The 27,972-nt window shown below is 52.2% G+C and overlaps 1 protein-coding gene across 1 annotated transcript in view; it reads right to left on the bottom strand.

Annotated features, from left to right (window-relative positions):
* LOC127054291 (zinc finger protein 560-like) overlaps positions 1-27,972 on the bottom strand; it is a 228,436-nt gene that overhangs the window by 176,070 nt on the left and 24,394 nt on the right. The window contains exons 2-3 of the mRNA XM_050960378.1: positions 4,877-5,003; positions 2,972-3,054 (exon numbers count right to left, since the gene is read on the bottom strand). Of these exons, the coding sequence (XP_050816335.1) occupies positions 2,972-3,054; positions 4,877-5,003 (210 nt within the window). The remainder of the gene's footprint in view (positions 1-2,971; positions 3,055-4,876; positions 5,004-27,972) is intronic.

Here is a 27,972-nt window from a genome sequence, read left to right as displayed (position 1 = left end):
CCTGGTGATATGGGAGCAAGACTCTCCATGTCTCAAGAAATGTCACTACCAACCTAGGCCATTTTCACATGCTGGGGTGCAATCCAGATCAGCGAGGAGTTGTGTCATCTGTAATCCTGGGTAAGATTCAGTGTTCTGCTGCTGGAGCTCCCCTGTCTGGATACTCCCAGCCAGCGTTCAAGGACGCACTGAGTGTCTGTATGATAAGTAACCCTGGACTGGCAGCTCTGACTCCAGCCGCCTGCTTGTTACACCCAAAGCACATTCTGGTTTGGGTAGAGAAGGCTCAGGGTTTGAGAGAAGGCTGGGGGTAGGAAGCTTCTGTTCATTATGCTGGACCTAACCCCAGTTTTACTTGAGTAAAGAGGAGATATTTGACATTGTGTGATGCTGCTCCTGTGCTCTGTTCCCAAAGTGTTCTGCAGCAGAGGAGGGTCTCTGGTAGTATGTATGTTACTGGCCTATTGGGGTGATGCTGAAACAGGACAGGGTACAGATGGCATTGTGGGGGTGGCATGAACCTTCACTCTTCATTTCCCCTTCCAAGAACAGAAGGGACAGGAATCCTTACCCAGCAAGACCATCGTCTCATAGTTCCCCTGCATGACATCTCTGTAGAGGGCTCTCTGAGTGGGGTCCAGCAGAGTTCCCTCTTCCCTGGAGAAATACACAGCCACCTCCTCGAAGGTCACCGGCCCCTGAAAGAGCAGGAGTCCAATACTCAGTACCTGCTGACCCACTCACACCCCACTATTCACGGAACAGCAGCACCAGGGAAATGGAAGCTCCGGGAGGCACATGTTAACAGAGTCCCACCCCACCTTCCTTACAGCAGCCAGGAGACATCAGAGGGTAGAAAGAGAGAACCTTTGTGTCTCCCATCTGACAGACAGAAGCAGGGTCTTCACATTTATCACATAGCTACTAGCCAGAGCTTAATATAGGAGATGGGGCTGTCTCTGGACCCTGATAGTGGCTCCCTGCTAGGAATCCAAGCACTCTCCAAATAAAATATATGGAAGAAAGGGGAAGTCAATCATAAAGAATAGAAGTTAGAAGGTCAGAATTGTAGTGCCCATTAACAAAGGTTTAGAGAAAATAGAGCCTATCAAACTAACGGGATATCCTTATTGGATGAGATCAAAAGTTTGGTTGCAGCTAATAGTATTGATGTAATATACCTAAACTTCCATAAGGGACATGACTTGATTAGCACAATATTTTTACTAAAAAAAACTAGAATGATACAAAATAAACACGGCATACATTAAATAGATTAAAAACTCTGATAGTAAATGGGGAACCATGATCGAGTGGATTTCTTTCTAGCAGGTTCCTGCAGGGATTGGTTCTTGGCCCTGTGCTATTTAACATTCTTATCCATGACTTAGAAGAGAGTACAAAATCATCACTGATAAAGTTTACAGTTGCCACAAAGATTGGGGTTGGTGGTAATTAATGAAATGTCAGTAGATTCAGGCTCCATCACTGAGAGTCTGGAAAGTTGTCCCAGCCCTGGCTGGAGGGTTATTTCCTGTTCCACAAAGAGGGGAAGTTCCATTCCCAACTCCTGTGCCTTGAAATTAGGACCTATCTGACACTACACCCCCATATTCATCATAGTGGTATGATTATAATATGATTAGGACATAATTATGATCTATTTTGTAGAAGATGCATCATGTGTGGTGTCACTGGAAAAGTTCTGATTTGCTGAATATGATTATCCTATTTGTGTGCACATATCATGTTCGTATCTGAAGTTATGGATATTGACTCTGTATCTGTATTTCAAATGTGCTTACTCTGGGTAACACCCACAATGAGCCTTTCAGGTACAACAATGAAGAAGCCAGACAGTGCTGATGGCTCAACAAAGACAATGGACTGTGGAAGAGCTTAGCCTTCCTGTGAATGTTTCAGCCAGCCTATGAGTCATGGCTACTATGACTCAGCAGGGCCTGTGACCAGACCACATGACACTAAACTCCATTTTAGTACCTGTATTTTTCCACAAACTGGACTAGGAACTGAGTTTGGAACAAAAGGTTCCCACCATATGGAAAAGCTACATAAGGTGGGGTGTGACATCATCTCTTGGCCTCATTCTCCACACAAGAGATCTTCTGGAAACACCTGAGAAACAAAAACGGATGTGGGGGAAGTGCTGCTCCCAGGATCAAGAGATTTCTAGCTTGTGTATGGAAACTTGGGGGACTGCTTGTACCATCAGTCAGGGTGAGAAATTGCTAATTCAAATTCTATCCATCTAGTATGTTAGGCTTAGTCTGAGTTTTGGTTATTTGCTAAATAATCTGCTTTGATCTGTTTGTTATCACTTATAATCACTTAATCTATCTTTCTGCAGTTAATAAACTTGTTTGATGCTTTATCTTAACCAGCGTATTTTGAGTGAAGTGTCTGGGGAAAATCTCAGCTTGTTGTGCACATCTGTCCCATATCGAGGGGAAGGGGAACTACATGAATGAGCTTGCATTATAGAGATCCCTGTGCACTATAAGATGGTATCATTCTGGATTTATACTACAGCAAGTGTGCAAGGTTGGGGAGTGGGAAATTGGCTCTTGTCTTCTATCTGTCCTTGAGTGGCTTAGGTAACGCACTCAGGTAGCTTAGTTGGCTGCATGGTGCCACCTGCTGTTGTGTTGGGTGATTACAGGCCCTGGAGAGGCTGGCGAAATCTCCAGCAAAGCAGTGTGAGAAGGGCCAGCCCAGCGTGAGGGTTAGAGGACACAGCAGTTCCCAGAAGCTCCACAAACTGCGTCCTGGGGGTGACAACCCATCACGCCCTACACTACACAAGTCTCAGCAGGTTTGTCACATGCTGTCCCCTCCCTTTCTCCACCCGAGATATTTCCTGCTTCCCACCACCTCTAGCAATTCCCACCCTCTTATGCATTTACTGCTCCTCAACCTCCAAGCAGAGCCCGCCACCCTGATAATCTCTTACCTGAGCCAGCTCCATTGCAGCCATTTCCTTGTCCCTGGGAGGACGAGATGATCTGCAGCGAAACATGGATGTTATTCTCTGGCCTGCCGGGGTGAAAAGGGCAAGGTGTGAGAATTCAGACTAGGCTTTTGTCCATTCTCCAAGCCGATTCCCCCCAGCTATTCCCCTGCTAATGCACATTCTAGGTTCTAGCACACTGTGAAGCACAGAGTGACCTTATTCCAGTACAGGCCTAGCCCCCTCCCACCAGGGTGTAACCCTCTGACACATGGGGAAACCCTCCCAGTAACAGTCTCTCTCTTACACGTATCAAGTTTGCGGACAACACCAAGCTGGGAGGGGTTGTAAGTGCTTTGGAGGATTGTATTAAAATTCAAAATGACCTGGACAAACGGGAGAAATGATCTGAAGTAAATAGGATCAAATTCAGTAGAGACAAGTGCAAAGTACTCCACGTTGGAAGGAACAATCGGAGGCCAGAGAAGAGCAGAAACAAAGGAGTCACTTTGGGGGATTCTCCCTGTCATTGTCCCCAAGGCAGCTGTCTCAGCTTTACAAAGGTGTTTCATGTTCCAGCCTTTATACAGTCTCTCCTGGGAGTGCCCCTTTCATGGACTGGGCCTAGTTTTAGTTTTTGGTAGTTAACAATCTTGGTTTACTGTTCATCTAACCAGTATGTGTGGATTGAAGTGTGTGGGAAACTCTGTTTGGGATAACAAGCTGGTGCATGTCATCTTCCGCTGATGAAATGACAGACTTCATATGAGCTTGGGTCGTTCAGTAGTGTGCTGGACAGTGCAAGATGCACATTTCTGGGGGAAAGTTGGGCACTTGAGAATTTGCTGGTTTTCTCCTGAGGTGTAATTCATGAGTGGCTGTCTAGCAGCACTCAATACTGTGTAGCTGGGAGTGAGTTACATGCTGGAGACTGTGTGTTAATTGGCCAAGAGGGGCTGTTCTCGCGGAAAAACAGTTGAAAAGGCACCCCATGCTGGAGGACTGAGGGGACAGCTATTTAACAGTCCAGACTGTACTCTGGGTAACATCACAGACACTCATTATGACAGAGCCTCTTACAACACAGAGAAAGTAAATCCATGTCCTAGAAATCGAAGACTCCAGACAGAGGGCATGTGTCCCTGGCACTGCTTCTTGCTGACAGAGAGCTTCAGAGACAGTGCGAGAATCCTGGGGAAGCTGGGAACAGGAAGCATGGGCTGGCGGGGTTCGGGGGAGAAAGGGTACAGGAAGGGCAGGGATATTACTGAATCCAGGATCTCAGCAGTACTAGATGACAGGATAGCACATAGTGCAGCCCATTGGAAAACACAATCCCAACTATACATACAAAATGATGGGGTCTAAATTAGTTGTTTCCACTCAAGAGATGGATCTTGGAGTCACTGTGGATAGTTCTCTGAAAATATCCACTCAATGTGCAGCAGCAGTGAAAAAAAGTGAACAATGTAGGAAATAATTAAGAAAGTGATAGATATGACAGAATATCTCATAGATCATATTTGTAAAAAGAGCAAATAAATCCATGATACAGCCACATCTTGAATACTGCATGCACATGTCACCCCATCTCAAAAATAGATATATTGGAATTGGAAAAGGTTCAGAAAAGGGCAACAAAAATGATTAGGGGTATGGGACAGTTATGCCAGACCTAACCCCCAGTTTAACTTGAGCAAACAGGAGATATTTGACACTGTGCAATACGGCTCCTGCGCTCTGTTTCCAAAGTGTTATGTAGCAGAGGAGGGTCTCTGGTATTACGTGTGTCACTGGCCTATTGGGGTGATGCTGAAACAGGACAGGGTACAGATGGCATTGTGGGGGTGGCGTGAACCTTCACTCTTCATTTCCCCTTCCAAGAACAGAAGGGACAGGAACCCTTACCCAGCGAGGTCACAGTCTCATAGTTCTCCTGCATGACATCCCAGTAGAGGGCTCTCTGAGTGGGGTCCAGCAGAGCCCACTCTTCCCTGGTGAAATACATAGCCATCTCCTTGAAGGTCACCAGCCCCTGAAAGAGTAAGAGTCCAACACTAAGGACTTGCTGCCACACTCACAGCCCCACTATTTGTGGCAGAGAAGAGTGAATCAAATGGAAGCTCTGGGTGGATCACAGTCAGGAGAGTCCCACCTCGACCTGGCTCAGAGTATCCAGCAAATGCCAGGGTGAGGGGATGAAGAGAGAGCCCCTTATCTCTCCCAGCATATCCATCACCCCCCTACTAGCCACTGACAGATACAGGAGATGGAGCCCCTAGCAGGGTCCAGGGAGAGCTCGCTGGTAGGATGGCCAACATCCTCCTCATTGTGAGGAGCGGGATATGAAGGGAGAGGCAGCTCCAATAAGCCTGACTCAAGGGTGTGCCCTTTATATCTCACAGCAGCTGATGGTTAATGAGGTCAGGCTCCAGCACTAGGAGTCTGGTCAGTTTGACTAGCTCCATGTAGGTGGGTTATTTTCTCTCTTCACAAATTAGGGCATTTCCACCTCCAAACCTCCTGGGTCTGTTCCTAGAATCTAGGCCACTTAGTAAATAACTCCCAGCAGGTCTGCCACACCCTGGCCTCCTCCTTTCCCCACACTGTGAATTTCCTGCCCCGCTCCAACCTCCAAACCAGACTCTGCAAACCTTCCCACCTCTGGTGTATTTGCTCTCCCTTTCCTCCAGCAGGAACCCACCAGCAACCCCCCGATAATCTCTACCTGGACTGACTCCACTGCAGCCATTTCTCTTCCCTGTCCCACGCCAGGCTGGGATGAGCTGGAGCAAAACATTCTGCAGCCTGTCTGAGGGAGAAGGGCAGTTGTGGGCGTTTCAGAACCGGTTTTAGTTAATTTCACATCACAATTCCCCCAGGTCCTTTCCCTGCAGACAGACACCTTAGATTCTGTCATGCTGGGAAATGCTCAATCTGTTTATTACAATTTACACCTGGCCCCTCCTGCCAGGCTAAGTCCACAGACACATTTTTAACCTCCCTTCTCTCTCCCCTCACCCCTTCTCTGAACACAAGGCTAGAAAAGAGCAGAACCAAAGGAGTCACTGTGGGGGATTCCCTCAGACACTGACCCCACGGCAGCCACACCCCAGCAGGGGGAATATGGAGTCAGGAACTGGCTTTTGCTCTGTCTGATCCTTGTTTTGTTCACTGGAAAGTGCTTCTGCCCCAGGATGCAGCAATACATGTGTCTGGGTGGACTAGAGAGTTGGAAATCTCTCCCCCACATTTATTTCTCCCACTGCCCCTTTCAGTCTCTCCTTCCCCTGTCCTCTCTCCCTGCCCCTCTGGCTGGGACAGTCCCATTCCTGGGGGCTTTGCTCTCCCATGGCTGGATTTCCTACTGGTAACCGCTAATGGGAGGAGAAATGAGGTGGTGTTGTTTGTGCAGAGTCACTTTCTTGCCAGACCCTAGGACATTCCCTGAGGTCTTTCAGTTACCTGGAGACTCTGGCTCAGAATTTAGTAGTAACAGGGCCCAGGACTGCCCTAGGGGGCTAGGACCAGCTGCAGAAAGTCATCCCCTGGGCCTGGCAGAGAAGAAGCTTTAATTAAGGTCACTTCCCAGCACAGAGCCCCACTGGGGGAGCAGCAGCTGCCAAGCCTGGTCTCCCAGATCACAATGGAGGCTGCAGCATCTGACCCAGGAAGCTGAACCCCAATATCCTGAGCAGAGAGGGACAGAGTGTTTCAGCAGCTTCCCTCCTTTAGCTCTCTGGGGAGAGCAGCTAATGGGAGCCCCTCCTCACAGGGAGAATGGCTGATCTCATTTGACCCACTGTCCATCTGGAATCACTCCTTGTCTTTCCATACAGTGACTCTGGATTAACAACGGTCTCAATGACACCGGATTTCAGAAAGAATGAGTTCAGAAAGCTGTGGAAAAGACCATCGTGTGGCAGTGCTGACTCCCTTCCCACCTCCCTCACCCCCGCAGATCTAGGACAAGGACTGGGGGCAAAAATTTTCCAAACGGAACCGAAAGTTCCTGCAGTTTTCAAAAGAGGAGAAAAGTAAATTCTGTGATTTCACACTAACAGTGTTTGCTAAGTGGACAGAAAGTTATCACAGTGAAAGGGCACGTGACTGGGGAATGGACTTGGTGACCTGGTGACTAGGAGCCAGGACTCTGGTACAAGTTGACCAGAGAGAAGGATCATGGTTAGCAGCAGCCCCCAGACACCACCTAGTACCCAGAGCCCAGACCCCCCAGCCAGGGGCCCCAGACACCCCCCAGCCAGGATCCCATCAGATATTCCCTGGGACGCAGCCCCCAGAGTCCCTGGCCAGGGACCCCAGATACCCCTCAAAGCCCTACCGGCCAGAGAACCCCCACCACACCATGATTGCCAGGTTGAGAATCCCAAAGGGTTCCCCCCACCAAGAGCCCCCAGCAGCCAGGGACCCCCTCAAGGGACCCCCCCCCCCACTGGGAACTCAGTCCCTCACTGCCTGCCTAGGAACTTCCCCACCCTCCAGAACGATCTACCCTGACATTTGCCTGGGACCCCCTCCTCTGCCCAGTGTGACCCCCTGATGCTTTACAGTGCGACCCATCACTCTGCTTCCCTGGCATGCCCTCACCTAGTGCCAGGGATCCCCTAACCCAGCTCTGTGCACTGGGCATGGCAACAAAACCAGGAACCAGCGGAGGAAGCACAGACAGAGCCCCTGGCACAGAACCAGGCTCCCTCTAACCCTCTGTCCCGCCTCCCCAAGAGACACCCACCCCCACTGTTCTGCAGCCACCAGGCCCCCAGCGATACCCACCTCCAGGACCCATAGCCTAAGGGATGGACACATCAGAACCACCACCCCCGAAAACCCCAAACCTCCACAACCCACCAACCTGACTAGGGTACCCCCTGCCCAGCCACCCAGAGGCCTCCCCCTACCACAATGCCCCTTCAGCTGCAATCTCCCCACACAGACACCTTCCCTGCCCCTGCAAGTGTTACCTCACAGAGTGTGAGAAGGGGCTAGAAAGTTAACACCACCTCCTGCTGGCCAGTCACACAGGCAGAGGGAGCCTGGGGAGTGCTTCTTTAACAGGAGAATGGAAGGCCTGGAGTGCAAAAAAGATCCACGGGCTGTCACTAGCAAATAATGGCCACCATGCATCCACCCCAGAGGCGGCTGCATCTTAGCACATTGGGAAACAACCCATCATATTCAATTAGAAATAAAACAACTAGAGAGAAGTGGGGCAAATGTTTGGGGTATTTTATATCAATCTTTGAGACACGCAGAGAGAACCCTGTCACAAAGGACATTTGATAACATGAGAGAAAACCACCAAGATCGGAGGGGATTTGATGTTGCTATTAAATAACTAGTGGAAAAGGGGGACTGTTGGACTGGATTTTATATGACTGTCCAATACATAAACAGAATGTGATGGTGCCCCCCCGGCCACGGGACAACCATTCACGTGAGCAGCTCAGAGCCCTTTGAGGAGCTGATTTAAGGGCGGGGGGGAGCTGGAAGGCTCCCTGGACAATGGAAGGGGGCCGCAGGGGAATTGGGAAATGGGGTCTGGGCAGTCTCCATGGGGGATGTGCTCCTCCCTTCCCTTCCCTGCCCTGGCAGAGAACGGGAACCTCATCCCATCCCACTCCAGTGGGAGTCATGTTCTGGGGAATGACCCAGGGCAACAATTTCCCACCCAAACAAGGACAAATCGCTGCAGATAAAATGGGTGGGAAAATCCACCCCCCATCGGAGAGATTTTAAATTGACATTTGAGAAGTATGGAGAGAAAAGGGAAAATCAGAGGCAATTAGAGAGCTGATCATTGGGGGGGGGAGGAGAATCTCCCTGGATTTTACGTGTGATAATGAGAGAGAAAAGGGGAAATCTTGAGAGAATGTGTGTGTGGGAGGAAGTGGCAAAAACAGGGACAGGATCCAGTTAACTCACCTCCCTCCCACCCCGGGAATGTGCTGGCTGTACAGAGACAGATCTACCCCCCCCACCCCAGTGACCTCCCCCCCCTTCAACTCCGGCTTCTCCTCCCCCCTCGACACCTCCGCCCTCACACCAAAGGGGGGGGCTCTGCCATCGCCTCCCCCTGAGCTCAACTCCTGCTCCTCCCCCCAGCCCGGATTGTGCCCTTTAGCCCCCCGCGAACCCTGCCTCCAGCTGCCTGACCCCGCCCCCCCGCCCATCAATTTCCTGCTCTGCGCCCGCCCCTCCCACGCTCCCTGTTACTCCCCCGCCCCGCTCCAGCCCCGCCCCCAGCACCCGGCGGAACGTTACGGCTGGTCCGGGCAGGGGGAAGGAGAGTGGCTTCAGCGGCTGTTACTGGGTATGTGCAGTGCCTGGGAGTAGCACATTGCTATGGGGAGGGATTTAATACACCGCTCCCCCACCCCGCCTGGCCCGGGGTCCGCCCCTCCCCCCCACACGACGGTCGGGCCCCGGCTCCCCCATCCCAGCGGGGCAGGCGGGCGGATCCTCCTGCAGCTCCACTGGGGCCGAGGCGCCTTCAAGGCTTCTCCCAGGCTCCCTGGGGCAGAGTCACTTTCCTGCCTCAAGCGCCTCTCATTCCCCGGGGGCTCCGGGTCACAATGTCCTACCGCCCTTCTCTAGCCTGCAGCTCCGGCTTCTCACCTCCCGCCCCCGCCAGCCACACCAAGGGGAACCCCCGGGCCCCAGTCTCTGTCCCCACCTGGATCCCAGCGGGGCCGGGGGCAGATCCTGGCTGCAGCTGAGAACAGCTGCTCCGCTCTGGCTCGGGCAGCTCCAGCGCTGCTGGCAGCACGTGGAGAACCAGGAAGCAGCTGTTCAGCCCGGGCTCTGCGTCACCATGTCCCAGAGCCCCGCCCCCAGGAGCTGCCCCGCCCCCTGGCTTTGCCAGAGCCCCACCCCCAGGAGCTGACCTGCCCATGGGCTGTGCTAGAGCCCCGCCCCCTGGAGCTGTCCTGCCCATGGGCTGTGCCAGAGCCCCGCCCCCAGGAACTGTTCCGCCCCCGCTCTGTGCTGGAACCCCGCCCCGAGGAGCTGCCCCGCCCCCTAGCTGAGCCAGAGCCCCGCCCCCAGGAGCTGCCCGCACCTGGGATGTGTCAGAGCCCCGCCCCCTGGAATTTCCCCATGATTTGGTTAACAGTAGTGGCACCTTAACCCCTGAGTTCCTTCAATGTGTCCCCCTCGGGGGTCCAGCTCCGATCACCAGATACTCGGGGTATGTCTATACCACCTGCCGAATCGGTGGGCAGCGATCGATCCAGCGGGGGTCGATATATCGCGTCTAGTGTAGATGCAATACATTGAGTGCTCTCCCCTCGCCTGCTGTACTCCAGCTTGGTGAGAGGCGCAGGCAGAGTCTACGGAGAGCTGCAGCAGTCAACTCACCGCGACTGTGACATTATAAGTATAATCTAATATCTCATTGAAAGGTGACAGGGCCAGAAAGAGTTAATTAACTCACCTCACCGACTGACCTGACCCGTGGGTGAACCTGAAAAACTGGTTAACAAGATATGTAAATGAACAGAGCTTTGAAATGCAAGTCTGCAGTGTTAGAGGTAGAAGGGGAGGTGTTTGCTCATGTCTTGTGATGTCAGCAAACAAGTCTTGTCTATTGCTATAGTTTTAATTCAAAGAGCAAAAAAAGAATAGTAACATTTATGATGATACTTGAGTGAAATAGTATTATTGTCTGTGTCTCTTTCAAGGTTGTGATAATCTGTATCTAAACTGTTTGATGGATGTACTAATTGCCAGGATGTTTGGAAGAAGAGTTAAGCCTATTGTTTTCTCAGGCTGAAAGGCTGCTGGAAATGTTTAAGAACCTGGGACACGATCCTTCTTCATCTCAGATCTGCTTTGGGTTTCAAGAGGGGGAAGCCTTAAGCCACAAGGATTGAGATCCCCAGTCATTGACTGGAGCCACCCTGAATATGGACATTGGATTATAACCTATGGACTATTTCTAAAAGGACTTTTGGCAACTACAAGCTCATCTCTACTTTGTATCTGAACCTCAAAAATTGAATTCAAGTCTATATGTCTATTAATCTTTTAACCAACACTCACTCTCTCTCTTTTCTTTTCTAATAAATTTTAGCTTACTTAATAAGAATTGGCTATAGCATGTATTTTAGGTAAAATCTAAGTTATAATTGAACCTGGTTATGTGGCTGATCCTTTGGGATCGGAAGAATCTTCTCTTTTATATGATGAAGTAAGATTTTCAGGAATCATCATCATATCTAACAGGTGTGTCTGGACGGAGGCCTGAGGCTGGGTACTTTAAGGGAAGTGCGTGGTTTAAACTTCTAAGTAACCAGTGAGGTACTACAGAAGCTGTTTTGTGCTGGCTTGGTAAATCTAAGTATTGAAATAACCAGCAGCGTTTGGGATTTGTCTGCCCTGTTTTGTTTGCAATTCACTCTGATTGAGTGAGCTGAGCTGGCTCACACGGGCAGCACCGTCACACCTGCAGCCAGGCTGCAGAGGTCCGGGGGATCTTAGGGGCCTTGGGGTGCACAGATACCTATGTCCAGGCCATAGCGGTCCCTGGGGGGCTTAGAGAGTTTGGGGGGGACACAGATACCAACCTCCATGCTCTAGGGGTCCCATGGGGGCTTAGAGGGTTCGTGGGGGGCACATATTCCTACATCCAGGCTGTAGGGTTACCAGGGGGGCTTAGGGGGTTAGTGGGGGGCAAAGATACCTACGTCCAGTCTGGAAGCATCCTGAGAGTCTTAGGGGATTTGTGGGGGCCAAAGACACCTATGATGTCCAGGCTGTAGGGGTACCAGTGGGTTTTAGGGGTTCGAGTGGGCACAGATACGTATGTCCAGGCTGTATCGTTCCCAGGGGGGGTTAGAGGTTTCGTGAGGGGCACAGATATCTACGTCCAGATTGTAGATGTTCCGGGAGGGGGGGGTTAGGGGGGTTGTGGGAGTGCCAATACCTATGTCCAGGCTGTAGGTGTTCCTGGGGGCTTAGAGGGTTTCTGAGGGGCACATATACCTACGTGCACACTGGAGTGTCGCATTGGGCTTATGGAGTCTATATGGGGTACAGATGCCAATGTTCTGGCTGTATAGGTCCCTCGGGGGCTTAGCGGGTTTGTGGGGGGCACAGATACCTAAGTTCAGGCTGGAGGGATCTGTGAGTGTCTTAGGTGTTTGGTGGGAGGCACAGATACCTACGTCCAGGCTGCAGGGGTCTCGGCGGGGCTTAGGGTCTGTCATTGAATGTGGGGGAGTCCGGTCCTGCACCCCTCTTCCTGGGACTCACAGTGACTCTCAGAGAGCCAGTAAAACAGAAGGTTTATTGGACAACAGGAGCGAAGGATACAGCAGAGCTTGGAGGCACAAGCAGGACCCCACAATCAAGTCCTTCTAGGACTTCAGAAAACTTAGTTCCCAGTTTGGGAATCCCTGAATTCCAACCACCCAGACCAAAACCGAAACTGAACTAATCCAACTCCCTCCAGCTGGCCATTTCCTGTGTCCAGCTTCCCGGGCAAAGGTGCTGACCCCTCCCCCCGCCTAGCTCAGGTTACAGGCTGAGCACGTGTCCGGTCCTAAAGTCACCCCCTGCTCTCCCATCCCCCACACCGACAGTCCCTACTCCATCACAGTAATGCACAGAGCATTTCCCGCATGGAGCAACAGTGACACCGTGTGGCCAGGCAGGGTAATGCACAGAGCATTTCCCGCATGGAGCAACATTGACAGCTTGTGACCACATCAGGTAATGGACAGAGCTTTTCCTGCATGAAGCAACAGTGACACCCTGTGGCCATGCTGGGTAATGCACAGAGCATCACGCCTATGTAGAGGCTGTAGAGATCCCTAGGGGGCTTAGGGGTTGTGGGGGGCACAGATAGCTACGTCCAGGCTGGAGACATTCTGGTGGGAATTAGGGGCTTCATGAGGGGCACAAATATCTACGTCAGGGCTGGAGAGGTCCCTGGATGGCTTAGGGGGTTGTGGTGAGCATAGATACATACGTCCAGGCTGTAGTGGTCCCTGGGGGTTTAAGGAGTTGGTAAGGGTCACAGAAACCTACGTATGGTCTGAAGGGCTCCCTGGGGGATTTAAGGGTTTGTGGTTGCGCAGATACCTACGTACCGGTTGGAGGGGGCCCTGGGGAGCTTAGGGAGTTTGTGTGGCGTACACATAGCTCTAACCAGGCTGGTGGGGGCCCTATGGGTCTTAGAATGCTGGTGGGGGGCAGAGATACCTATGTAGGGACTGGAGAAGTCCTGGGGAGGGCTTTGTGGGTTCCTGGAAGTCACAAATATCTACGTCCAGGGTGGAGGAGTTCTGGGGGTATTAGGGAGTTGTGCGGGGGCACAGATACCTATATCGAGGCTGTAGGGGTCCTGGGGTTGCTTTGGGGAATTTTGGGGTACAGATACCTACTTCCATGCTGTAGGGGTCGCTGGGAGGATCAGTGGGTTCATGAGGGTGCACAGATATCTACGTCCGGTCTATAGGGATCCTGGGGGGGGCTTAGGGGTTTGTAAGGGGCACAGATACATTCATCCAGCAAGAGGGGTCCTAGGGACCTTAGGGGGTTCATGCTGGGCACAGATACCTGCGTCTAGGCTGGAGGGGTTTTGGGGGTCTTAGGAGGGTTGTGTGGGCACAGATACCTATGTCGATGCTGGAGGGGTCCTGTCATGTCTTAGCGGATTCGTGGGGTCAGAGATACCTACATCTAGGCTGGAAGGTTTCCGGGTGCATTAGGTGTGTTTGGGGGGGGAACAGATACCTACATCCTGATGGTAGGTGGCCCTGGGTAGCTTAGGCGGTTTTTGTCGGTCACAGATAAAAACATCCATGCTGTAGGGGTCCCGAGGGACTTTGTGGGGCTCTAGGGGTCACAGATACCTACCTACAGTCTGGAAGGTTCCTGTGGGTATTAAGGGGTGTGTGGGGCATACAGATGCCTACATCTGGCCTTGTGGGTTCCCTGGGGGGCTTAGAGGTCTGTGGAGAGCACAGATACCATTATACAGGCTAGATGGGTTCTGGTGGGATTAGGGGGTTGTGGGGGGAACAGATACCTACGTAAGCAGAAGCAGGATGAACTCTACCCTCACATCTGGTGGTGAATTATGGCAAGTGTGGAAAAGGATTTCAGGGTCTGATCATGTTTGCATAGACACACCCACTGTGCGTGACACGGCCACGGCAGCCTGGGATGGTTACTTTGGCAGCTATGGTATCCCCAGTTTATTTGTTGTTGGGGTGTGAGATGCGGAGTGTTGTCACCCTGATTGTGTGGATGAGGAACTGTGAAACAGCTTTGAGACAGGGATACTCACCGTCAGTTGAGTAGCACTCACTAGACAAGGGAGTGGGCTCCTTGGATAAGCTAGAATCACCAATTGCACTTTATTTTTTTAACAGTTGAATAGCAGTGTTGTTTTTATTCTCTTAAGAGTTGAATAGGTAGGTTCTTGAGCTGAAATCACGGAAAAGATGTGTTAGCTTGTGGGGGACTATGAAACTGTACTGCAGAACACAGTAGTTGGCAGACAGGAGCAGTTTGTGGGAGTGGCCCACGGAGTGAGGTGAGTCTAGCAGTTTTGGGGGACAGCTGGAGCAGAACACACGTTGGCTGGCAGAGCAGCTGGTGGACCGAGCAGAGCAGTTTGTGGGGAAGGGAAAAGCAGAATCCCATGGAGAGGCAGAGCAGTCAGCAGTGGACCACATAAGGTGCCCCTTTCTACTCAGGCTGGCAGGGGGAAAAACCCTGCAGATAGACTCTTGAACTCTGGGGTTGCGCAACTGTGGGTGATTTTGGGGTTGCTGGACTCTTGAAACGTTGGAGATATTGGACTTTGGAGCCTCGGGGTGATTTGGGGATTGCTGGACTCATGAGCCCAGGGAAAAGGACACGGACTAGTTGAGGTGTTTTCCCAATTTAATGCTATGTTGTTTATCTCACGTTATTAAACATTTTCTCCTACACCCAGACTCTATGCTTGCGAGAGGGGAGTATTTCCTCTTTGAGGCACCTAGGGGTGCGTATGTAAAAAGTTCCCATGTCACTGGGTGGGGGCTCGAGCTGGTTTGCATTACATTGTAGGCAAGGGACCCCTATGTATTGAACGCAGGCCTTGCTGCTATCAGTTCAGCCTGGCAGAAGGGTTCCACCTACGTCCAGGCTCAAGGGGTCCCTGGGGGGCTTAGGGAGTTCGTGGGGGGCACAGATATCTAGGTCCAGGGTGTAGGCGGTCGGGGGTGGGATCAGGAGTGTGGTGGGGGGCACAGATACCTACGTCCAGGCTGCAGGGGTCCCAGAGGGACTTAGGGGGTGTCACGTAGTGTGGTGGAATCTGGCCCTGCACCCCTCTTCCTGGGACACACAGTGACTCAGCCAGCCAGTAAAACAGAAGGTTTTTTTGGCCAACAGGAATGAAGGATACAGCAGGGCTTTTGGGCACAACCAGGACCCCTCAATCAAGTCCTTCTGGGGGTTCAGGAAGCTTATTTCCCAGTTTGGGATTCCCTGAATTCAAACAACCCAGCTCCAAACCAAAACTGAACTAACTAGCTCCAGCCAGCCCCTTCCTTTATGCATCTTCCTGGGCAAAGGTGCTGACCCCCTCCCCTGCTGCCTAGCTTAAGTTACAGGCTTAGGTCCTGTCCCTCACCTAAAGTTACCCGCTGCTCTCCCATCCCACACACAGACAGTCCCCACTCCATCACAGTAATGCCCAGAGCATTTCGCGCATGGAGCAACAGTAACACTGTGTGGCCATGCAGGGTAATGCCCTGAGCATTTCCCCCATGGAGCAACAGTGATACCAGGGGTTCACACAGGGTAATGAACAGAACATTTCCTGCATGGAGCAAGAGTGACACCGTGTGGCCATGCAGGGTAATACACAGAGCATTTCCTGCATGGCGCAACAGTGACACAGTGTGGCCACACAGGGTAATGCACAGAGCATTTCCTGCATGGAGCAACAGTGGCACCGTGTGGCCACGCTGGGTAATACACAGAGCATTTCCTGCATGGAGCAACAGTGGCATCGTGTGGCCACGCAGGGTAATGCCCAGAGCATTTCCTGCATGGAGCAACAGTGACACCGTGTGGCCACACAGGGTAATACACAGAGCATTTCCCCGCATGGAGCAACAGTGACACCATGTGGTCACGTAGGGTAATGCACAGAGCATTTCCTGCATGGAGCAACAGTGGCACCGTGTGGCCATACAGGGTAATACACAGAGCATTTCCTGCATAGAGCAACAGTGACACCATGTGGTCACGCAGGGTAATGCACAGAGCATTTCCCGCATGGAGCAACAGTGACACCATGTGGTCACGCAGGGTAATGCACAGAGCATTTCCTGCATGGAGCAACAGTGGCACCGTGTGGCCACACAGGGTAATACACAGAGCTTTTCCTGCATGGAGCAACAGTGACACCATGTGGTCACGTAGGGTAATGCACAGAGCATTTCCTGCATGGAGCAACAGTGACACCATGTGGTCACGCAGGGTAATGCACAGAGCATTTCCTGCATGGAGCAACAGTGACACCATGTGGCCACACAGAGTAATGCACAGAGTATCGCACTTACGTGGAGGCTGTAGAGATCCCTCGAGGGCTTACGGGGGTTCGTAGGGTCACAGATACCTACATCCAGTATGGGCGGGACCCTGGGAGAGTTAGGGGGGTTGTGAGGGGCATAGGTACTTGCGTCCAGGCTGTAGAGGTCCTGGTGGGGATTAAAGGCTTCCTGGAGGACAGTAATATCTACGACCAGGCTGAAGGGGTCCCTGGACGCTTAGGGGTTTGTGGTGAGCACAGTGATCCCTGGGGGTTTAGGGACTTGGTGAGGGGCACAGATACCTATGTATGTCCTGGAGGGGTCCCTGGGGGATGCTTACTGGTACTGTAGGAGACACAGATACCTACCTCCAGGCTATAGGCATTCTGGGGGGGCTTAGGGCTTTGGGGGGGCACAGATACCTACATCCAGGCTGGAGGGGTCCCGGGAGGCTTAGGCGGTTTGTGGGGAGGGGCACAGATATGTACATCCAGGCTGGAGAGGTTCCGGAGAGGATTAGGGGTTTTTGAGGATGGCAGAGATACCTATCTCCATACTCTAGGGGTCCCGGGGGCTTAGGGTTTTTTGGGAGGCACAGATATCTATGTCCAGGTTGGAGTGGTTCCTGGGGGGGTTAGGGAGTTCCTGGGGGGCACAGATAGCTAGGTCCATGCTGTAGGGTTCCCTGGGTGGATTAGGGGTTTTCTGGGTGGCAGAGATACCTACGTCTAGGCTGTAGGGGTCCCTGGGAGGCTTAGGGGGTGTGTGGGGGGCAGAGATACCTACTTCCAGGCAATAGGTCTTTCAGGGGGAATTAGTGTGTTGGGGGGGCACAGATACCTAGGTTCAGGCTGGAGGGTTCCCGGGGGGGGGGCTTACGCCATTTGTGTTGGGCACAGATATCTGCATCCAGGCTGGAGTGGTCCCTGGCGGGGCTAAAGCGGTTTCTGGTGGGCACAGATAACTACCTCCAGGCTGGAGGGGTTTCTCGGCACTTAGGAGTTGTGGGGGGCACAGATACTTCCATCCAGGCTGGAGGGTCCCTGGGGGGCTTAGCGGGTTCATGTGGGGCACAGATACCTAAGTCCAGGCTGGATGGGTCCGGGGGGGCTTATGGGGTTCAGGGAGCACAGATGCTTATCTCTAGGCTATAGGGGTCACTGGTGGGCTTAGGGGGTTTTAGGGGGCCCCAGATACCTAAGTCCATGCTGTAGGCGTCCCTACAGGTGCTTATGGGTTCGTGGGGTGCACAGATACTTATGTCCAGTCTGGAGGGGACAGGGGGGGTTGGGGTTTCATGAGGGGCATAGATACAAACCTCCAGGCTTTAGGAGTCCCAGGGAGGCTGTGGGGGTACAGATACCTACATCTAGTCTGGATGGGTCCTGGGGGTTATAGGGGGTTTGTGGGGGGCACAGATACCTAGGTACAGGCTGTCGGTGTCCCGAGGAGATTAGGCGGTTCACTGAGGGCTCAGATACATCCAGGCTGGATGTGTCCCGAGGAGCTTAGGTGGTTTGTGTGGTGCTCAGACACCTGTGTGCAGGCTGTAGGGATCCCTGGGAGGTTAGAGGTTCGTGGGTGTCACAGATAGGGACTTCCAGGCTGAAGGGGTCTCTGGGACGTTTAGGGGGTTTGTGGGAGTACAGATACCTACGTCCAGGCTAAAGGGGTAATGGGGGTGCTTAGGGAATCGGGGCGGACACAGATACCTACGTCCAGGGTCTAGGGGTCCCGAGGGGATTGGGGGTTGAGGGGGGAACAGATGCCTACGTCCTAGCTGAAGTTGTCCTGGGTGGTTTAGGAGGTTCGTTGGAGTCACAGATACCTAAGTCCAGGCTGTAGGGGTTCCTGGGGCATTCGGGGATTTCTGGGTTTCACAGATACCTACGTTCAGAGTGGAAGCGTTCCAGAGGGCTTAGGAGATTTATAGGGGGACAGATACCAACATACTTTCTGTAGGGGTTCCCGTGGGGATTAGGTGGTTTATGGGGGGCACAGATTACTCACAGACTCATAGACTCTAGGACTGGAAGGGACCTCGAGAGGTCATCGAGTCCAGTCCCCTGCCCTCATGGCAGGACCAAATACTGTCTAGACCATCCCTAATAGACATTTATCTAACCTACTCTTAAATATCTCCAGAGATGGAGATTCCACAACTTCCCTAGGCAATCTATTCCAGTGTTTAACTACCCTGACAGTTAGGAACTTTTTCCTAATGTCCAACCTAAATCTCCCTTGCTGCAGTTTAAGCCCATTGCTTCTTGTTCTATCATTGGAGGCTAAGGTGAACAAGTTTTTTCCCTCCTCCTGATGACACCTTTTTAGATACCTGAAAACTGCTATCATGTCCCCTCTCAGTCTTCTCTTTTCTAAACTAAACAAACCCAATTTCTTCAGCCTTCCTTCATAGGTCATGTTCTCAAGACCTTTAATCATTCTTGTTACTCTTCTCTGAACCTTCTCCAATTTCTCCACATCTTTCTTGAAATGTGGTGCCCAGAACTGGACACAATACTCCAGTTGAGGCCTAACCAGCGCAGAGTAAAGCGGAAGAATGACTTCTCGTGTCTTGTTTACAACACACCTGTTAATGCATCCCAGAATCACGTTTGCTTTTTTTGCAACAGTATCACACTGTTGACTCATATTAAGCTTGTGGTCCACTACGACCCCTAGATCTCTTTCTGCCTTACTCCTTCCTAGACAGTCTCTTCCTATTCTGTATGTGTGAAACTGATTGTTCCTTCCTAAGTGGAGCACTTTGCATTTATCTTTATTGAACTTCATCCTGTTTACCTCAGACCATTTCTCCAATTTGTCCAGATCATTTTGAATTTTGACCCTGTCCTCCAAAGCAGTTGCAATCCCTCCCAGTTTGGTATCATCCGCAAACTTAATAAGCGTACTTTCTATGCCAACATCTAAATCGTTGATGAAGATATTGAACAGAACCGGTCCCAAAACAGACCCCTGCGGAACCCCACTTGTTATACCTTTCCAGCAGGATTGGGAGCCATTAACAACTACTCTCTGAGTACGGTTATCCAGCCAGTTATGCACCCACCTTATAGTAGCCCCATCTAAATTGTACTTTCCTAGTTTATCTATAAGAATATCATGCGAGACCGTATCAAATGCCTTACTAAAATCTAGGTATATCACATCCACCGCTTCTCCCTTATCCACAAGGCTCGTTATCCTATCAAAGAACGCTATCAGATTACTTTGACACGATTTGTTCTTTACAAATCCATGCTGGCTATTCCCTATCACCTTACCACCTTCCAAGTGTTTGGAGATGATTTCTTTGATTACCTGCTCCATTATCTTCCCTGGCACAGAAGTTAAACTAACTGGTCTGTAGTTTCATGGGTTGTTTTTATTTCCCTTTTTATAGATGGGCACTATATTTGCCCCCTTCCAGTCTTCTGGAATCTCCTCCGTCTCCCATGATTTCCCAAAGATAATAGCTAGAGGCTTAGATACCTCTTCTATTAACTCCTTGAGTATTCTAGGATGCATTTCATCAGGCCCTGGTCACTTGCAGGGATCTAACTTTTCCAAGTGATTTTTTACTTGCTCTTTCCTTATTTTCTCTTCTAAACCTACCCTCTTCCCGTAAGCATTCACTATACTAGACATTCCTTCAGACTTCTCAGTGAAGACTGAAACAAAGAAGTCATTAAGCATCTCTGCCATTTCCAAGTCTCCCGTTACTGTTTCCCCCTCCTCACTGAGCAGTGGGCCTACCCTGTCCTTAGTCTTCCTCTTACTTCTAATGTATGACAGATACTAATGTCCTGGCTGTAGATGTTCCTCCACGGTGGCCTCAGGGCTGGAAGAGCTCCCACTCCCTTCTATTACCTGGGGGCTGCAGCAGGGGCACAGAGCTTCTCTGGTCTCACTCCTTTACCCCTGCCCCGCTGTGGCCCTAACACCAGAGAAGCTCTGAGCCCCTGCTACAGCCTCTGCGCCATATCAGAAAGTGGGAGCTCCTCCAGCCCTGGGGCCACCGTGAGGGAGACTTTTCCAGGGGGACCCAATTTGGCCAGGGGCCCCCGGGACCCGACAGCCTGGATGTAGGGTTATGTGCGACCACAGCCCCTCTATGTACCCCAGGAACATCTACAGCCAGGACATTGGTATCTGTACCCCCCGAACCCACAAAGCCCCCCAGGGACCTTTACAGCCAGTATGTTGGTATCTGTGCCCCCCATAATTCTCCTAAGACCTCTGGGACCCCTCTAGTCTGCACGTAGGTATCTGTGACCCCCAGAAATCCCTGAATGCCCCAGGAACCCCTACAGCCTGGACTTAGGTATCTGTGACTCCAACAAACCTCCTAAACCACCCAAGACACCTCCAGCTATGACGTAGGTATCTGTTCCCCCCTCAACCCCCAATCCCCTCGGGACCTCTAGACCCTGGACGTAGGTATCTGTGTCAGCCCCGATCCCTTAAGTACTCCCATTACCCCTTCAGCCTGGACGTAACTACCTGTGACCCCCACGAACCCCCTAAGCCCCCAGGGATCCCTACAGCCTAGACACAGGGGTCTGAGCACCACACAAACCCCGTAAGCTCCTCGGGACACATCCAGCCTGGATGTATCTGAGCCCCCAGTGAACCACCTCATCTCCTCGGGACACCGAAAGCCTGTACCTAGGTATCTGTGCCCCCCACATACCCTCTATACCCTCCAGGACCCCTCCAGCCTAGATGTAGGTATCTGTACCCCCACAACCCCCCTGGGACTCCTACAGCCTGGAGGTTCATATCTGTGCCCCCCATGAAACCCCAACCCCCCTGCCCCCTCCAGCCTGGATATAAGTATCTGTGCACCTCATGAACCCATAAGCACCTGTAGGGACGCCTACAGCATGGACTTAGGTATCTGGGGCCCCCCAAAACCCCCTAAGCCCACCAGGGACCACTACAGCCTAGAGATAAGTATCTGTGCCCCCTGAATCCCATAAGGCCCCCCTGGATCCCTCCAGCCTGGATTTAGGTATCTGTGCCCCCTACGAACCCGCTAAGCTCCCCAGGGACCCTCCAGCCTGGACGGAGGTATCTGTGCCACCCCACAATCCCTAAGTGACGAGACACCCCTCCAGCCTGGAGGTAGGTATCTTTGCCGAACACAAACTGCCTAAGCCCCCCCCCCATCGGGAACCCTCCAGCCTGGATCTAGGTATCTGTGTCCCCTCAACACACTAATTCCCCCTGGAAGCCCTATTGCCTGGACTTAGGTATCGCTGCCCCCCACAAACCCCCTAAGCCTCCCAGGGACCCCTACAGCCTAGACGTATGTATCTGTACCCTTCAGAAAACCCCTAATCCACCCGGGGACCCCTACAGCATGGACCTAGGTATCTGTGCCCCCCAGGAACCCCCTAAACCCCACAGGAACCACTCCAACCTGGACATAGTTATCTGTGCCTCCCAAAAAAACCCTAAGCCCCCCAGGGACCCCTAGATCCTGGAGATAGGTATCTCTGCTGTCCAAAAAAATTCCTTATACTCCCTGGAACCTCTCCAGCGTGGACGTACATAGCTGTGCCCCCCACAACCCCCCTAACCCCCCGGGACCCCTCCAGCCTGGATGTAGGTATCTGTGCCCCCCCAAAGCCCTAAGCCCCCCCAGAATTCCTATAGCCTGGACGTAGGTATCTGTGTCCCCTACAATACCACTAAGCCCCCCCAGGGACCCCTCCAGGACAAACATAGGTATCTGTGCCCCTCACCAAGTTCCTAAACTCCCAGGGATCACTGTGCTCACCACAACCTCTAAGCCGTCCAGGGACCTCTCCAGCCTGGACGTAGATATTGGTGTCCTCCAGGAAGCCCTTAATCCCCACCAGGAGCTCTACAACCTGGACGCAAGTACCCATGCCCCCCACAACCCCCCTAACTCCCCCAGAGTCCCGACCATCCTGGACGTAGGTATCTGTGACCCTACGAACCCACTTAAGCCCCCCAGAATGCCTCCATCCTGGACGTAGCTATCTGTACCTCCCATGACCCCTAAGACCCCAGGGATCTCTACAGCCTCTACGTAGGTGCGATGCTCTGTGCATTACCCTGAGTGGCCACACAGTGTCACTGTTGCTCCGTGGAGGAAATGCTCTGGGCATTACCCTGCGTGGCCACATGGTGTCACTATTGTTCCATGCGGGAAATGCTCTGGGCATTACTGTGATGGAGTGGGGACTGTCTGTGTGGGGGATGGGAGAGCAGGGGGTGACTTTAGGTGAGGGACAGGACCTAAGCCTGTAACTCGAGCTAGGCAGGGCTGAGAGAGTGAGCACCTTTGCCCGGGAAGCTGGACACAGGAAGGGGTCGGCTGGAGGGAGTTAGTTCAGTTTTGGTTTGGAGCTGGGTAGTTGGAATTCAGAGAATCCCAAACTGGGAACTAAGCTTCCTGAACCCCCAGAAGGACTCGAGGGAGTTAGTTCAGTTTTGGTTTAGAATTCCTTGTTGCAAAAACACCGTGAAACTCCCCTTTCTTCTTCACAGAGGGCTTCAACACCCATTTTTTCACTCAGACTCACAACTGCCCAGAATTCGAGAACTGTCCCTGTTCCCATTGGACAAATGGGAGGAGCCTGAGGTACAGAGAAGGGAGGTGACCTACCCAAGGGCCTACACAGCAAGGCGGTGACAGAGCCAGAAAGAGAAGCCGCCAGTCAGACTCCTGTTCTAACAAACAAATCCTCCCAGAGGCAGGGATAGAGCTCAGGAACTGAGATGGTGGGAAAATTTCATTCCAACCGTTTCTGTCCAAATATCCCATTCAGAGTAAACCAGTTTTTTTCTCAGAATCATAACAAGTGAGATGGAAGTTCTTTGCAAAAAGATTTTGTTGCAAAACAAAAGCATCTCCTGTTTGTCACAGTGTGTTAAATAGTGTCATCACACACAAGGAGGAGACACTTAGATCTTGAAAATTAGATAAGATGCTTCAGTCTGAGCTAAGTCATTGCTGCTCTTAACAATTCTAAAATAAAAAAATACAAATAAAAAAGACTGTTTCAGCTAATCTATTATGTCATAATCTGCTCTGAGTAAACGTGATGGGACACCTCATATTATGCACGACTCTTAGTGACACTCTCCAATGGATCCCCATCCTCCACCCACCATGAGTTAGGTAAGAGTGGATCATTATTATCCCTACTTGAAAGCACACCATGGCCGCTTCACTTTTCCTGCCTCCCCTAGACCCTGGACGTAGGTATCTGTGTCAGCCCCGATCCCTTAAGCACTCCCATTACCCCTTCATCCTGGACGTAACTACCTGTGACCCCCACGAACCCCCTAAGCCCCCAGGGATCCCTACAGCCTGGACACAGGTGTCTGAGCACCACACAAACCCCCTAAGCTCCTCGGGACACATCCAGCCTGGATGTATCTGAGCCCCCAGTGAACCGCCTAATCTCCTCGGGACACCGACAGCCTGTACCTAGGAATCTGTGCCCCCCACAAACCCCCTATAACCCCCAGGACCCATCCAGACTAGATGTAGGTATCTGTACCCACACAGCCCCCCTGGGACTCCTACAGCCTGGAGGTTCGTATCTGTGCCCCCCATGAAACCCCAACCCTCCCTGCCCCCTCCAGCCTGGACATAAGTATCTGTGCACCCCACGAACCCATAAGCACCTGTAGGGACGCCTACAGCATGGACTTAGGTATCTGGGGCCCCCCAAAACCCCCTAAGCCCACCAGTGACCCCTATAGCCTAGAGATAAGCATCTGTGCTCCCTGAACCCCATAAGCCCCCTCGGACTCATCCAGCCTGGACTTAGGTATCTGTGCCCCACATGAACCCGCTAAGCCCCCCAGGGACCCTCCAGCCTGGATGGAAGTCTCTGTGAACCCCACAACCCCTAAGTGCCGAGAAACCCCTCCAGCCTAGAGGTAGTTATCTGTGCCCAACACAAATGGCGTAAGCCCCCCCCCCCGGGAACCTTCCAGCCTGAACCTAGGTATCTGTGCCCCCCCAACACACTAATTCCCCCTGGAAGACCTATTGCCTGGAAGTAGGTATCTCTGCCCCCCACAAACCCCCTAAGCCTCCCAGGGACCCCTACAGCCTAGACGTAGGTATCTCTGCCACCCAGAAAACCCCTAATCCACCCAGGGAACCCTACAGCATGGACCTAGGTATCTGTGCCCCCCAGGAACTCCCTAAACCCCCCAGGAACCACTCCAACCTGGACAAAGATATCTGTGCCTCCCAAAAAACCCTAAGCCCCCCGGGACCCCTAGAGTATGGAGATAGGTATCTCTGCCATCCTCAAAAACCCCTAATCCTCTCCGGAACCTCTCCGGCCTGGATGTACATATCTGTGCCCTCCCCACAAACCACATAAGCCCCCTGGGACCTCTCCAGCCTGGATGTAGGTAACTGTGCCCCCCCAAAGCCCTAAGCCCCCCAGAATGCCTATAGCTTGGACGTAGGTATCTGTGTCTCTTACAGTACCACTAAGACACCCCCCAGGGACCCCTCCAGGAAATACATAGGTATCTGTGCCCCTCACCAAGTCCCTATACCCCAGGGATCACTGTGCTCACCACAACCCCCTAAGCGTCCAGGGACCCCTCAGCCTGGACGTAGATATTGCTGTCGTCCAGGAAGCCTTTAATCCCCACCAGGACCTCAACAGCCTGGACGCAAGTACCTATGCCCCTCACATCCCCCTAACTCTCCCAGGGTCCCGCCCATACTGGATGTAGATATCTGTGACCCTACGAACCCCCGTAAGCCCTCGAGGGATGTCTACAGACTCCACGTAGGTGCGATGCTCTGTGCATTACCGTGTGTAGCCACATGGTGTCACTGTTGCTCCATGCAGGAAATGCTCTGTGTATTACCCTGCGTGGCCACACGGTGCCACTGTTGCTCCATGCAGGAAATGCTCTGTGCATTACCCTGCGTGACCACATGGTCTCACTGTTGCTCCATGCAGGAAATGCTCTGTGTATTACTCTGCGTGGCCACATGGTGCCACTGTTGCTCCATGCAGGAAACGCTGTGTGCATTACCCTGCGTGACCACATGGTGTCACTGTTGCTCCATGCAGGAAATACTCTGTGCATTACCCTGTGTGGCCACACGGTGTCACTGTTGTTCCATGCAGGAAATGCTCTGTGTATTACCCTGCATGGCCACACGGTGTCACTCTGCTCCATGCAGGAAATGCACTGTTCATTACCCTATGTGGCCACACGGTGTCACTCTTGCTCAATGCAGGAAATGCTCTGTGCATTTCCCTGTGTGGCCTCCATGCGCGAAATGCTCTGGGCATTACTGTGATGGAGTGGGGACTGTCTGTGTGGGGGATGGGAGAGCAGCGGGTGACTTTAGGTGAAGGACAGGACCTAAGCCTGTATCTTAAGCTAGGCAGCGGGTTGGTGGTCAGCACCTTTGCCCAGGAAGATGAATAAAGGAAGGGGCTGGCTGGAGGGAGTTAGTTCAGTTTTGGTTTGGAGCTGGGTTGTTGGAATTCAGAGAATCCCAAACTGGGAACTAAGCTTCCTGAACCCCCAGAAGGACTCGATTGAGGGGTCCTGGTTGTGCCCAAAAGCCCTGCTGTATCCTGCATTCCTGTTGGCCAAAAAAACCTTCTGTTTTACTGGCTGACTGAGTCACTGTGTATCCCTGGAAGAGGGGTGCAGGGCCAGATTCCACCACACTACGTGACACCCCCTAAGTCCCTCTGGGACCCCTGCAGCCTGGACGTAGGTATCTGTGCCCCCCACCAAACTCCTGAGCCCCCCCACCTCCTACAGCCTGGACCTAGATATCTGTGCCCCCCACGAACTCCCTAAGCCCCCCAGGGACCCCTTGAGCCTGGACGTAGGTGGAACCCTTCTGCCAGGCTGAACTGATAGCAGCAAGGCCTGCGTTCAATACATAGGGGTCCCTTGCCTACAATGTAATGCAAACCAGCTCGAGCCCCCACCCAGTGACATGGGAACTTTTTACATACGCACCCCTAGGTGCCTCAAAGAGGCAATACTTCCCCTCTCGCAAGCATAGAGTCTGGGTGTAGCAGAAAATGTTTAATAACGTGAGATAAACAACATAGCATTAAATTGGGAAAACACCTCAACTAGTCCGTGTCCTTTTCCCTGGGCTCATGAGTCCAGAAATCCCCAAATCACCCCAAGGCTCCAAAGTCCAATATCTCCAATGTTTCAAGAGTCCAGCAACCCCAAAATCACCCACAGTTGCGGAACCCCAGAGTTCAAGAGTCTATCAGCAGGGTTTTTCCCCCTGCCAGCCTGAGTAGAAAGGGGCACCTTATGTGGTCCACTGCTGACTGCTCTGCCTCTCCATGGGATTCTGCTTTTGCCTTCCCCACAAACTGCTCAGCTCGGTCCACCAGCTGCTCTGCCAGCCGACCTGCGTTCTGCTCACCTGTCCCCCAAAACTACTAGACGCACCTCACTCCGTGGGCCACTCCCACAGACTGCTCCTGTCTGCCAACTACTATGTTCTGTAATACAGTTTCAGAGTCCCCCACAAACTAACAATCTTTTCAGTGATTCTAGCCCAAGAACCTAGAAATTCAACTCTTAAGAGACTAAAAAATCATCACTGGTATTCAACTGTTAAAAGAAAAAAAGTGCAACTGGGGATTCTAGCTCACCCAAGGAGCCCACTCCCTTGTCTAATGAGTGCCACTCAACTGATGGTGAGAATCCCTGTCTCAAAGCCGTTTCACAGTTCCTCATCCACACAATCAGGGTGACAACACTCCACATCTCACACCCCAACAACAAAGAAACTGGGGATACCATAGCTGCCAAAGTAACCATCCCAGGCTGCCGTGGCCGTGTCACGCACGGTGGCTGTGTCTATGCAAACATGATCAGACCCTGAAATCCTTTTCCACACTTGTCATAATTCACCACCAGATGTGAGGGTAGAGTTCATCCTGCTTCTGCTTACATAGGTATCTGTGCCCCTCACAACCCCCTAATCCCACCAGAACCCATCTAGCCTGGATAATGGTATCTGTGCTCTCCACAAACCTCTAAGACCCCCAGGGAACCCACAAGGCCAGATGTAGGCATCTGTATGCCCCACACACCCCTTAATACCCACAGGAACCTTCCAGACTGTAGGTAGGTATCTGTGACCCCTAGAGCCCCACAAAGTCCCTCGGGACCCGTACAGCATGGATTTTTGTATCTGTGACCGACAAAAACCGCCTAAGCTACCCAGGGCCAATTACCATCAGGATGTAGGTATCTGTTCCCCCCTCCAAACACACCTAATGCCCCCGGAACCCCTCCAGCCTAGATGTAGGTATCTCTGACCCCACGAATCCGCTAAGACATGACAGGACCCTCCAGCATCGACATAGGTATCTGTGCCCACACAACACTCCTAAGACCCACAAAACCCTCCAGCCTAGACGCAGGTATCTG

This window comes from Gopherus flavomarginatus, chromosome 6, assembly GCF_025201925.1.
Source record: "Gopherus flavomarginatus isolate rGopFla2 chromosome 6, rGopFla2.mat.asm, whole genome shotgun sequence".
Classification (NCBI taxonomy): Eukaryota; Metazoa; Chordata; order Testudines; family Testudinidae; genus Gopherus; species Gopherus flavomarginatus.
This window is presented reverse-complemented; position numbering and strand designations above follow the sequence as displayed.